The sequence below is a fragment of the Loxodonta africana genome, chromosome 9 (assembly GCF_030014295.1).
Source record: "Loxodonta africana isolate mLoxAfr1 chromosome 9, mLoxAfr1.hap2, whole genome shotgun sequence".
In the NCBI taxonomy this organism is placed as follows: domain Eukaryota; kingdom Metazoa; phylum Chordata; class Mammalia; order Proboscidea; family Elephantidae; genus Loxodonta; species Loxodonta africana.
Window position 1 is genome coordinate 34,289,735 of NC_087350.1, and position 13,256 is coordinate 34,302,990.

The 13,256-nt window shown below is 39.5% G+C and overlaps 1 protein-coding gene across 2 annotated transcripts in view; it reads right to left on the reverse strand.

Moving 5' to 3' along the window:
• PCSK5 (proprotein convertase subtilisin/kexin type 5) overlaps positions 1 to 13,256 on the reverse strand; it is a 492,211-nt gene that overhangs the window by 330,735 nt on the left and 148,220 nt on the right. For both annotated transcript variants that reach the window (XM_064291217.1, XM_064291216.1), the window contains exons 4-5: positions 12,281 to 12,424; positions 10,193 to 10,269 (exon numbers count right to left, since the gene is read on the reverse strand). In XM_064291217.1, coding sequence (XP_064147287.1) covers positions 10,193 to 10,269; positions 12,281 to 12,424 — 221 coding nt within the window. The remainder of the gene's footprint in view (positions 1 to 10,192; positions 10,270 to 12,280; positions 12,425 to 13,256) is intronic.

Here is a 13,256-nt window from a genome sequence, read left to right on the forward strand (position 1 = left end):
TATTAAGCTCTTCTTAGTTCCTTGGGTGGTGCAAATGTTTAATCCCTAAAGGAAGAGCTGGTGGTTAGAAGCTGTCCAGAGGTACCTAGGAAGAAAGGCTTGGTGACTTGCTTCCGAAAAATCAGCCATTGAAAACCCTACGGAGCATAAATCTATTCTGACACACGTGGGGTCTCCATGAATCGGAATCAACTCGATGGCAACTAGTTTGGATTTTTGGTTTCTATAGGCAAAAAAAAAAAAAATTTTTTTTTTTTTTTATAGGCAAGAGAGTGTGCCACTATTCTGCCAAGCAGGGCACATCCTCCAGAGGAAGGTTTCTGATTCCCACAGTCTCTCCTTGGACTCAGACTTTAGATCCTACAGAGAATCTTTCTTTCACAGCCCACATTTCCAGAGCACTCCTAAACGTTGTCATTCAAGTGTCACTGGGAAAGTGTCTGTAAGTTTATGTGAGTTAAAACTCAAAAAACCCATATCCCGAAATAGGGAAATGTGAGCACTAACTACTGAGAAATGACTAAACCTTTATCTTATTACCTAATTTTCACCCTTGATAATAATATTCACAACATCCATAGCTGGGGCACCTTAATATAGTTTCCCCAAACCTTTTACTTACTTATGACCAGTTTATACTCACTCAAGTTTAATTTAAAAAAAAACAGAAGTGAACATATACTAGTAGAGTTCAAGACTGAAATCCAAGTGCCTGCTTCCCTTTGTCAAACTCCAATCAGAGCATTCCTAAAAGCACCCCTCCCCCGCCCCCGGCTGGCCAACCATGAAGCTTTCCAGAGTCCCTGGGTGGTGTAAATGGTTAATGCGCTAGGATGCTAACTGGAAGGTTGGAGGTTCGAATCTACCCAGAGGTACCTCAGAAGAAAGGCCTGGGGATCTACTTCAGAAAAATCAGCCACTGAAAAACCCTACAGAGCACCGTTCTACTCTGACACACATGGGTTGCCATGAGTCGGAACTGACTGGTTATAAAGCTTCCACAGTACTTGACCTGCCTTTGAGTCTCTGAAAACACAAGTGATGGTGGCTGACTCCTTTGCTATGGCAAGCTGTAAATAAATAGCTTCTGTCTCATTTGGGTGGTCTTCATTTATTTCCACAGAACAAATACCACTGTGGAGTCAAGATTTATAAAATCATTTTCTGTAATAAATTTTCTCTGTTGTTTGTTCAAAGTTGCATGTACATAAGATGTTGGCAATCTTTGTGTACCGACCCCCTCCTCCTGTGAGAAACAGAGCCCTGAGTACCAGCACTTGATAGAGCCAGGCTATTAAGTATTTACTAAACACAATGCTCTAGCATTCTAGTGATTACAGTTCTCTGATGGAAGTAAACTTACTGAACCATGTGCTCAACACAAGGAATTAATTTCACATCTACTTGGCCACAGATCAATTTAGCTACACAATTAGATAGATGCTATGGGAACGAATGAGCTCCAATTCTGACTCTGCCACTCTGGGACATTAGGCAAATTACTCAACCTCCCTCAACTTTCTCTCTGAATGTGGGCTGTTGGGAGCAGTAAATCAGACAACATACAGACGTGCTAATTTTATTCCCAGTTGCCTATATTGCATTCAGATAAAGTCAGATAGCAGAGTTAGGTTCAATTCCAGGGAATTACAGATTTTCTCATTTATTTAAGTTAAATACGGACATTCAGATATCAATGTGGCAAGGGAGGGTTTGAGAAGCCAATGCTTGTTCAAGGTTACACAGATAGTAACAACAAGGCTGGATCTGGAATACAGGTCCCCTCTGAACACAAAACATTTTTTTTTTCTCTTACTCTGAATTCTTTCTGACCTACTTTATGTGAACTAATCAAATATGTCCTGGTTTAAAGGACATATTTTCTATACTTCTACCTTCTATTAAAAAAAAAAAAAAAAATTTTTTTTTCCTTCTATAAGCTTCATAATTAAAATGCACATTTACCGTTGGCACACACTCACCTATACACAGTACAACCCATACCTTAAGTACCTTAGAAAAATAGGCTCCTATTCCAATTAATATGAATAGGGAACTGCCAGAAATTCAGACCGCTTTCAGAAGCGGACATGGAACCAGGGATATCATTGCTGATGTCAGGTGGATCCTGGCTGAAAGCAGAGAGTACCAGAAGGATGTTCACTGGTGTTTTATTGACGATGCAAAGGCATTCGACTGTGTGAATCATAACAAATTATGGATAACCTTGAGAAGAATGGGAATTCCAGAACACTTAATTGTGCTCATGAGGAACCTTTACATAGATCAAAAGGCAGTCGTTCGACAGAACAAGGGGATACTGATTGGTTTAAAGTCAGAAAAGGTGTGCGCCAGGGTTGTATTCTTTCACCATACCTATTTAATCTGTATGCTGAGAAATAATAACAGAATCTGGACTATATGAAGAAGAATGGGCATCAGGATTGGAGGAAGACTCATTAACAACCTGCGTTACGCAGATGACACAACCTTGCTTACTGAAAGTGAAAAGGAATTGAAACACTTACTAGTGAAGATCAAAGACCACAGCCTTCAGTATGGATTGCACCTCAACATAAAGAAAACAAAAATCCTCACAACTGGACCAATGAGTAACATCATGATAAATGGAGAAAAGATTGAAGTTGTCAAGGATTTCGTTTTACTTGGATCTACAATCAACAGCCATGGAAGCGGCAGTCAAGAAATCAAAGGACGTATTGCATTGGGTAAATCTGCTGCAAAGGACCTCTTTAAGGTGTTGAAGAGCAAAGATGTCACCTTGAAGACTAAGGTGTGCCTGACCCAAGCCATGGTATTTTCAATCACAGCATATTCATATGAAAGCTGGACGATGAATAAGGAAGACCGAAGAATTGACGCCTTTGAATTGTGGTGCTGTCGAAGAATATTGAATATACCATGGACTGCCAGAAGAGCAAATAAATCTGTCTTGGAAGAAATACAACCAGAATGCTCCTTAGAAGCAAGGTGGTGAGACTGCATTTTACATACTTTGGACATGTTTTCAGGAGGGATCAGTCTCTGGAGAAGGACATCAGCTTGGCAAAGTACAGGGTCAGCGGAAAAGAGGAAGACCCTCAACGAGGTGGATTGACACAGTGGCTGCAACAATGGGCTCAAGCAAAACGATTGTGAGGATGGCGCAGGACCGGGCAGTGTTTCGTTCTGTTGTGCATCGGGTAGCTCTGAGTCGGAATTGACTGAATGGCACCTAACAACAACAACAAACACTGACATCTCAAGGTCTTCATGCCCTAAATTTTTATATATTTCTGGATATAAGGAAACGAGAGAAAATATAAGTATCCAAGGGGTAGTTAGAAGAGAAGATTGAAGGAGAAAGATAAATAAGTACACCTGTCTGGAAAATCTGCTCAAATGCTTAATCCATTATTTAAAAAGGATACTTATCTCTTTCCCTTACTGCGATTTCCATCTGCTTTAGAGGCCTCAGGAATGTATGCGTTTGTTGTTTAAATAAGAAATTTAAATTCACACAACTATCAATTATTCATGTCAATCGTGCACTGGCTTAGCATAAATTATATCCAAACTTCAGTTTTACCTATAGCATCAATCAAACCTTTTATCAAAACTATTACTGAGATTCCCCAAGAGACTAAGTCATCAAATCCTTGAGAACAAACCAAAGTTGACAAAGGGAAGAGCAAGGGGTCTCATGTTTGTATTCTCATTATTATAAGCCTTGGGATAATTAACACATTGTTTTATAAAATGAATATTTACAGTTTAGGGGGCAGGTCTTAGAGGAATTCTTAGTTAGATAACTATTTTCTATATTTATTTGGCATCCATTAAAGAATATACAACCATTTAGACAGCTCCTATAAAAAAAAAAAAAAAATTATTTATTTATTTTTTTTAATGGATCTAGTTATTTTCTTTCTCAAAGGTGTCTGAACATTCTCCCTTTTACTCTAGCAAAGACACCAAGTTAAAGGACTAATATATCTGTGTCAATCAGGGGCCCATCAAGAAACATTAGACCTTTTTGTACTGGGTAGCATTAGAAGAGTTTATTCAAGGGACTTACATAAAGATGCAGGCAGGGTTTGGGAAAACCAATAGGGAATAGTGCAGTGCCCTGGGCTAGCAACACTGGAAAACTGATGGCCCTTAGGCCTGAGGAGACTTGGGAAGGGAGTGGTGGTTGTTGTTACGTGCCATAGAGTTGGCCCCAACTCACAGCAACCTCATGGATAACAGAACAAAATGTTGCATGATCCTGAGCCATCTTCAGGATTGTTGCTATGTTTGAGTCCATCGCTCAGTGTTTGAGTCCACTCCACTTTGAGGGAGTGGTTACTGGTATCCAAAGAGGGCAGCTTTTAGGAGAGGGCCACCTGAAAGGAGTTATGATCTTTAGGGATGCAGCTAACCCCAATGACCCGGCAAGGAGCAGAGAATAAAGACATCTTCCTCATTCTCCTGCATTCCACCAATCTGTCTGAACCTTCCATTAGCCAAACCCAGTGGAAAGCCAGAGGGCAAGGGAGTTCATTACTGTTGTCCCTAGAGGTCAGCATTGTGGGGTTCGCAGCAGGGTGGAAGTTAAAAAGAAAAATTTATGAATATATATATATATAAAACTATTGCTGTCATGTTGATTCCAACTCATAGCGACCCTACAGGACAGAGTAGAACTGCCCTGTAGAGTTTCCAAGGAGTGCCTGATGGATTCGAACTGCTGACCGTTTGGTTAGCAGTCGTAGCACTTAACCAGTACGCCACCTGGGTTTCCATATATATATATACATACACACACACACACACACACACACATACATCCAGCACAGTGGCCCAGTATACGTAACATCATTTAATAGATCAGCTACTTTAAATGTGACACATTTTGCTAATTCATCTAGGTGAGCCAAGCAGGGTCAGTAATTTTGTACTTAACTGTAAGAGTGAATCAATAATTTACATAGCAAACTGAACTGAAAATCATCTTCTCAGCATCTGTTCTTGCCTCTCTATTCCTCACCTCGGTAAATGTGACCCCATTTACAAGAGGAAAGGTGTCATAAAGAAATAATATCTTCACAGGTGCTATGAACGCTCATTGGAGGGGTCCCAATGTGAAAGGGTTGGAGAAGGTGCGGCAGAGCAAGTGACATGAGTTGAAGGCAGGTGGCAATTACTCAGGTGCAGGTGGTGGGAGGCTGAGCGGTTTTGGCACACCCAGAGAACTGCACAAACTCTCAGGGCTGATAAATAAAGTGGGTGGAGGTGGAGAAAAACACAGCAGGCTTAATAATGAGCAAGGTCTGAAGGGTCTTGTACTTTTAACAAAATGTCAAGACATTAAAGGATTTTAATGTTCATATTTTGTTTCAGAAATATCACTCAGGCAGCAGGATAGGAGTGAGAGTGGAGACCGTGTAGGAGATTCTTAGAAGGATTGAAGTGAGAGAAAGAGGGGTAAACTATGGCAATGGCTAATGTGAATGAATGAGGGTTGTGTGTGAGGCTTTTGAAAGCTATTAAAGAAGAGAAATTAAGTTGTGAGAACTGTCAGGGCTAGTGACTATGGGGTTATTGAAGGAAAGGGAAAGGGCTGGCTGTCTTCTGGCCTGAGAGACCTTTTTCCTAATTTGTAACTCTCTCCATAAGGTGCCCGCACCCAGAACACTTCTTAGAACTAGAAAATGATAAAAAATGTTAAGTACTTCAGGGTAATGCATCATGAAACCACATGAATAGAAATACATTTTCTAGAATATTGATTGCAGTTTCTTCTTCTATGACCATAAAATCAATAGCTGTATATGAAAAGTACCAGATATTTTTTCACAGCTGCCTGTTTTGTACATATTAAGCCTCCCACATGTACATCTGTACCCAATGTTACATAGATTCATTTGACAGTCATAAGTTAAATAACTACTATGTTAAAACTACTGTGTAGTACTATGTACTGTGTAGCATACTGTAGATGCTGTTTTGCAAAAGGATTAAAGTTAAAAATTGGAAAATATATAGAAAAAAAATCAGTCTCTGCAAAGGGCCCAGCTTTTCTTTGGTGAGCCTTGTCTGACTTACTTTGCTATAGGATAACTTTATCTCAACATATTTGGCTAAATCCCCAGTAGGAAGAAATAATACTTCTACCTGTTAGGACCACAGACCTACAGCACAGGCTTTTTCTCTCTAGGATATTTTCCATAATATCAGAAAACACTGACCACATGCATTGGCTTTGCCTTGGGACACTATCTCCTGAAAACAGTTCTCGTCTGCAGGAGTGAAAAAGGGAAGGCCATACACACTTTGGCTTCTGCAACATGGCAATGATGTGTGAAAGGAGAATAAAGAACCAGAAAAAATGTACTTCCACCCAGTCTGACTAAATCTGCCTGGAAACAGAGATAAGAAACAAAATGAAAAAATTCATTCCTTTAGGAAAATGAGTCTTTAACCTATGGGTTGGTTTATTCTGAAAAAGGAATTAGATTCTGGGCCCACATGCCACACCTTCAAAATATAATGTCATGTCTCAGCTACGAAATATGTTGCTATGACTTTTAAGTGGAAGGAACACTGAACAGGAAGCAAAACTGGGGAAAGGATGATCTAACTCAGACATCAATAATTCATTTATTGGAAATAGAAGTAGTGGCATGAGATGCCAGGAGACGGCTTAATTTGTAGGGAGGACGTTTTCTATTTTAAGCCTAGAACAGTGCAGTCAGCTTTACTTGACATGCCAATATCAGTGGAGGAGAAGCTGAATGGGAGGACAAGTTTTCATGGTCTCCCCTAATACTGCTATTTCTTCACCATCAAGTATTTAGGTCTGACGCTCCACCATTTGGGAACTTGAAAAAGGGAAAAGAAAAGAATTTTTTATAACTTTTGCACTTCAAAGGGGATTTCCTTCGCCCCCAAAGCTTTGGCATTACAAATGTAATGATGCAAGTCTAAAATATAATTTGCATGATTTGCATAAAGTTTTGAGGGTACTTTCTTTCTTAGTACCGAAAGCCCTTCAGGCATTATAGCTTCTACTAAATCATCTTCCAATTCTACCCCATTAGTTAGTATTCCCTAGGCATTTAGCGCAGAACAATTTGCAAAGTAGGGTCTCAGAGAATACTTGTTGAATGAATGAACAAATGCAGCCAAGTCTGAAATAATTTCCAATACGCACTGAAGCCTACAGGACTGGTTGTACAGTGAGGAGAAGGCACCTGTGTAGCAGCACAGGCCTCATCTTCCTCGGTTCTGATCATGATAAGACATTCCTCACCCTCACTACCAACCCTCACTATGTCATATCAAATTCTAGGACTCATGGTCCACTGGGAGATGACGGTATGGAACTAAAGAAAACTAGTATAGCCTGAATGAGTCATAGCTCCCAGTCCAAAGCAGAAAAATCCATAAAGGTCTAACCCTGTAAATAAATAAAGATTTCCAAGTCTAAATTTAAGTTCAAAATGTTCATATGCACATACATTTTGAGGTACTGCTTACCAAGAACTGGATATATAAACAGAAAACATAATTATACTAAGAACAGCTATTACTTATCCAGCACCTATATATATACGTCAATTACATTGGAAGATACATAAAAAAAAAAAAAATTTTTTTAATACGTCAATTACATTGGAAGAAATATGCACTATGCTTATTGTTTTACATATTTTACTGCTAATCTTTACACATATTATTATGCCTCTTCTAGAGATTAAAAAAATATATAGACTATGTTGGCATCTCCTGACTGGAGGGGAGATGAGAGGATAGAGGAGGGTAGAAGCTGGCGAAATGGACATGAAAAGAGAGAGTGGAGGGAGAGTGGGCTGTCTCATTAGAGGGAGAGTAACTGGGAGTATGTAGCAAGGTGTATGTAAGTTTTTGTGTGAGAGACTGACTTGATTTGTAAACTTTCACTTAAAGCACAATAAAAATTATAAAATATATACATATAGACTAATAGCTCAGGGTAGTTAGGCCCGAAGGCCATAAAGTCAATCAGGGAAAGCCAAGACTAAAAGCAAACCCTTTTAAACTACAAATCCACTCTATTTTCAAATGCCAAGGGACCTCAGTTTAAACAGAATAGTCTAACCATGGACCCATGCATAAAAACAGAGGTAGAGAGTGCTGGTGTCGTATCTCTGAAAATGTCAAATTTCACTGTCAAGACTACCAGTTTAAGCACACATCTGGGAAATTGTCTGCATTATCCAATTATTAAACTCCAACTACACTAAATGGCTCAGGGACAGTGCTTGGAATGGATAAAGAGGTGACATTAGAATACCCTGGAGTGAGTGTGACCAAGGTGATTCTTCTTGAACGAAGGTCTTGGGGACAGCTAAGTTTAAAAAGTCATTAAAGACAATAATTAAAGAATTGTTTTTACACATAGATAATGTAAAGACAGTGGTAGTCAAAGATCAGCCACACCTTTGGAGAACAGTCATCATCACCAATGAGTTTTGTATGCAAAAACTCATTGGTAGATTCAAACAGAACTGGCAATAGAACAAGCAGAACAGATTGGCAGTTTCTAGCTATAGACCCTCTTGTCCCTTAAACCTTCTGCACTTGGGCATGTTGGATGTAAACATGATCTAGACTTTCCTACACAAAGTCTTCTTGTTTCTCTTTTCTCCATACAAATGTTGGTTTATTAGGTTCCTCTTTTTTTTTTTTTTAAATGTGTCACTGATGAAGTTTTTGGGTACTATGCCCCAAATCCATGACCCTAAAGCCCTGTGTTTTTAGACTTTGCAGGGTGCACTTATTTTTAGGAACACAGATGTCGCATGATAGCAGAATGGACTGCATAATTAAATTTATCTGCTGTGACTTTCTAACTATCGAGAGCTTCAAATTTCTTCTTTAGAGTGTTTTGTGCTAGTTTTCAAAATAGGCTAAAAATATGTTACCTCACTTTGTCTGAAACGATAACCCTTTGTGTGAAATTCACTAACCTGAAACATTGTAAACTAGATAGCAACAACCAGGTCTGAAAGAAAACTATCTAGCTTAATTTAGGTCCCTTTGTATTTTTTTCTTGGAATGTTCTGGAAAATTCTATGTACATCACCCTGTTTATTAATATTCATCATTAAATATGATTTGTAATATTTACTTGGCTGTTAATATTAAGCAGCGCATTTTCCACAGCACTTTGTTGAGAGTTTTTTTGTTTTGTTTTTTGTGGGTAATAAAAAGCCACATGTGGTCACAGTTGCCTAAGTAATGTGGTTTTATCTAAATGTATTGACTCATTTAATTAAATCATACTAGCTGAGAAAATCTTCCCTAAAGAAAAAAGCAGGTTGGAAATGGCACATAACAAATGAGCAAGAACTCTTTGCAACTTCTGTGTTCCCAAACTACGAGATGTACATAAACACTCAAAGGATTATCCTGGAGAAGCTTTGCAGTAAAAAAAAAAAAAAAAAGAAAGAAAAAGTTAGCTAACACGACATAGAGATTGGAAATATCTACTAATCTTTTAAGGAATCTGGGTCATTTTTAGCAAGAAAATCCTTCCCCCTTACTTTGTGAAGGCTGTTAGGATATATTACATGCTATCTCATGGATGCGCATTTTCATTTATTTTGACTAAAACTACCGTACTAACTGGAAAGCATATATATGGTTAAATGATTTCTGTGCCTCTTGACTATAGGCAATCCTTGTAGGTACGTCAGGTATATTAGTAGAAAACACAATTACTACAAAGCAGAATGGAGTAAAGGAGAATTGGAATAAGAAAGTTCCTGAGAGAGATCTCAAAGACAGTAGGTACTCAATCAAATTTGTTGGATTTAACAGAAAAGAAACCTTTTCTTTTGCTTCTCCCTTTAGTACATCAAGCCCACAAAAATGTGTCACATGTCAGTTACTATGTGAGGGGCAATACTCTCCAGTACCACTCTCAAGAGTTGGAAATGCTGAGTCATTCCCTAGGGCTCTCTCTGTAGTTCTCACTATGTGGACCACCTCTTTTTATTAGCCAGAAGCTTCAGTGAAGAGACAGTTGTTTATCTTGGAGCAAATCAGGGATCATTTGTTACCAAGGCTTTCCAAGAAAATACTTCCCTCAGTATGAACAGAAAGCAAAGCTCCAGGCAGGCCTTGCCAGACACACGCCAGCCACCCCTCACGTGGGCCTTACTTGTTCTCATTGCTTGCATCATAACGAGGCATTGGGTCCAAATCATTCCCATTCACGTCACAACTTGCTAGAGCATCCTAAAACCACAGGGGAGAGAAAGGAAATGGATGGTCATTAATCAGCCATTAACCCTCAGGCTCATGCATTCTTGAACACATTTCTGCAAGAGAATATTTAGGTTAACTAAGACGTTCATGGTTCAGTGCTGTCAGGCCACCTTAGGGAGGGATCACTTGTCCAATAATAATCAGTGTTGTATTTTTCTACTGTAAGAGGAAAAAGTACTCTACACAGACCATATAATTGCCTGGTCCCCATTCTTGCTGGCAATTTTCCTGCCATACCTCACCTCATACCTAGAACTGACGCCCTCCACCCAGTTCATAAAACGTGTATCTATCAAAGATGGAGTCAGGAATTACCACCTTTTCTGTGAGGTACTCCGTGACTCTCTTCTACTCAGACTCCGTGGCTATCTACTTAAAAAAGTGATTTTTTCCTATGGATTCTCTTCCTAGTCCTTGACTCATTTTTAGCATAATCCAAAGACTTTAGAAGACAAAAATAATTCACCAAAAATTGGCAAGCCAATTAAAAATCATATTTGGTATTTATTAAGTCAGGTATCTCAGGACTTCTATTAGACAACATCTGCCTGGTTTCAGTTATTGTATCTACTATTAAAGAGTCTACAGTTCAGACTATTTACTAATACTCAATGGCCTTTTGCCCAAACCAAAATAATAAACAAAGTTTTACTACACGCCAACATTTCAAAACAAGGCAAAAGTGTCGCCAAAACCAAAGTTGTATTTGCTGGCTTTTAAAAATGATTGTGAAAAATCTTCAAATTGCTAAAAAGATTTTATTGGGTTATTACCATTGTTCAAATTTACATCACAGTAGACAACCTAATTTAGGATATTTTGAATTTTCTTATGAGGAGCCCTGGTAGCTCAGTGGTTAAGCACTTCCTGCTAACCAAAAAGTTGGTGGTTCGAACCCACCAGCTGTTCTGTGGGAGAAAGATGTCACAGTCTGCTCCCATAAAGATTTACAGCCTTGGAAACCCTGGGGGGGGGAGCGGTGGGGGCAGTTCTACTCTGTCCTATAGAGTCACTGCGAGTTGGAATTGACTCAATGGCAGTGGGTTTGGTTTTGGGGGATTTTCTTAGGCTTTATGATTATGATTATTCCTGTACAGCTAATGGCATAGGTAACTCTAGAGAATTTTCTTTCAGGGGAAAAGAAAAAAAGAAAACGTAAAGAAGGTAATTACAATTAGGCTAAAGCTCTCTGTATGTGATCAAATATATTCCTATGTAGTAGGGAGCAGGGACAAACCATAAAACCCCTTTGACAAGAAAGACCTCTCAGCTAGGAAACAGGCAGCTATCATTCAGTGATTATATGTGACCCTGGATAACTAACTTCAACTTTCAGATACCAATTTCTTCACCTATCAAATGAAGAGACTGAACTGACTTTTCTCTTCAGTTCCAAAGCTCTCTGATGTGAACAGCCACAAAGCTATCCGAGTAGGCTTGAGACCGGGGTGAGAGTTGCCATGCTATACTGTTTTGTTCAAATGGGAACTAAATAAATTTACAGTTCCTCCCTAAGAAAGGGAATTGGCTGATCCCCATGCACCACAGTGGGGCTGATGACTGCTGTTCTTAAAAACAGGAGAGGCAGAGAGAGAAAAATACCAGCAAAAGAACTTGAGAAAAGTTATGACAACATTTCTCTCCATAAGGGAAACTAAGAGGGATGCCTGGCTACTTGGATTAACTGTTGAAAACCGCAGCTGTTGTTGGTAGCAAGATGGTGTTGGTGGTGGAGTTTCTGCTACCTTACCACCAGCTTTTTTTTAAAAAGGTCAGCACAGCAAAGGCACTAGACAGTTTAATGTGTTATTTCATGCTTCCTGCACTCTAAACGCGCACCTTTTACTAGAAAGGAGCAACATGGAGAGCCTACAGTATCTGTCAGCTACATTTTCCAGTAGCTTTCCCCCTTTGTGATAATCCTAACATGAGTTCCTTTGCTGCCAGGGAGGGAGGCGGTCCACCCACAGCCAACACTTACATAGTTCTGCATCAGATCTGGGTGTGTTCTCTCAATGCCATCGTCCAGGATGGTGACCACAATGTTCTTTCCCGTGTAACCTCTCTTCCAGGCTCCTTCAATATTCATGTCTGATTGGCAGGGATGCGTGTTGTCACTGCAGTGCTAAAGAAGAAAGAAGGAATACTGGATGTTAGAGGCTACTGAAGAGTTAGGCGATGGGGGAATTAACCTATGTGTTAAGATAATGCATTACATTAACAGCAATTTGGTGGGTTGCCAGGTAGAGGGGAAACATGGATCTTTTCCTTACCTAACAGGGGAAGGTAGGAAGGCAAGGTATAGGGAAGGCAAGTGAAATAGAAATCTCTTCCACCAGCTCTGACCCGCTGTGATGCCTTAAATCCTTTGGAAGAGTATAATAAAATAAAGTTTATCTGAACAGCAGAATAATGGATAGATCAGGTTTTTTTCACACTGCCATGTATTAGTGACACATGTAATTACCTCAGATAGGCATCATAGCATTTCACTTATAAATCCAAATCAGGTAACTGAAGAACATATACTTTATAATTTCTTAACCAGCTACCTAGATGCCAACCCAGCTACAAATGAGAACTAGCTTTAGGCAGCTTTGGTACAGTGTCAGTCAGGTGTGTTACTGTGAGAAACCCACGACTGAGAGCAAATAACAGGTTCTCCAAGTTCCTTCAGTACATTACCAATGGCGGCCACACCCTAGTTTGTGTGTCTGTGGAGGGTGGGGGGGGGGAGCGTAGAATGACCCATTCAGGGCTACTTTGAGGAGGGAAAGTATGGAACAAAGTACAGAAGGGTAGATGTACACAGTATACAGGAGAAGGCGTGTGAGGGCTTTTAAGGGAAAGCTGTAAAAACATAGAAACTTAGCTCATTATATGCAGCAATTTTATTCCTTAATGGCGACAACATATAAATATACTGAGAAATGAACTAAACCAGCAGCTTTTCCCAC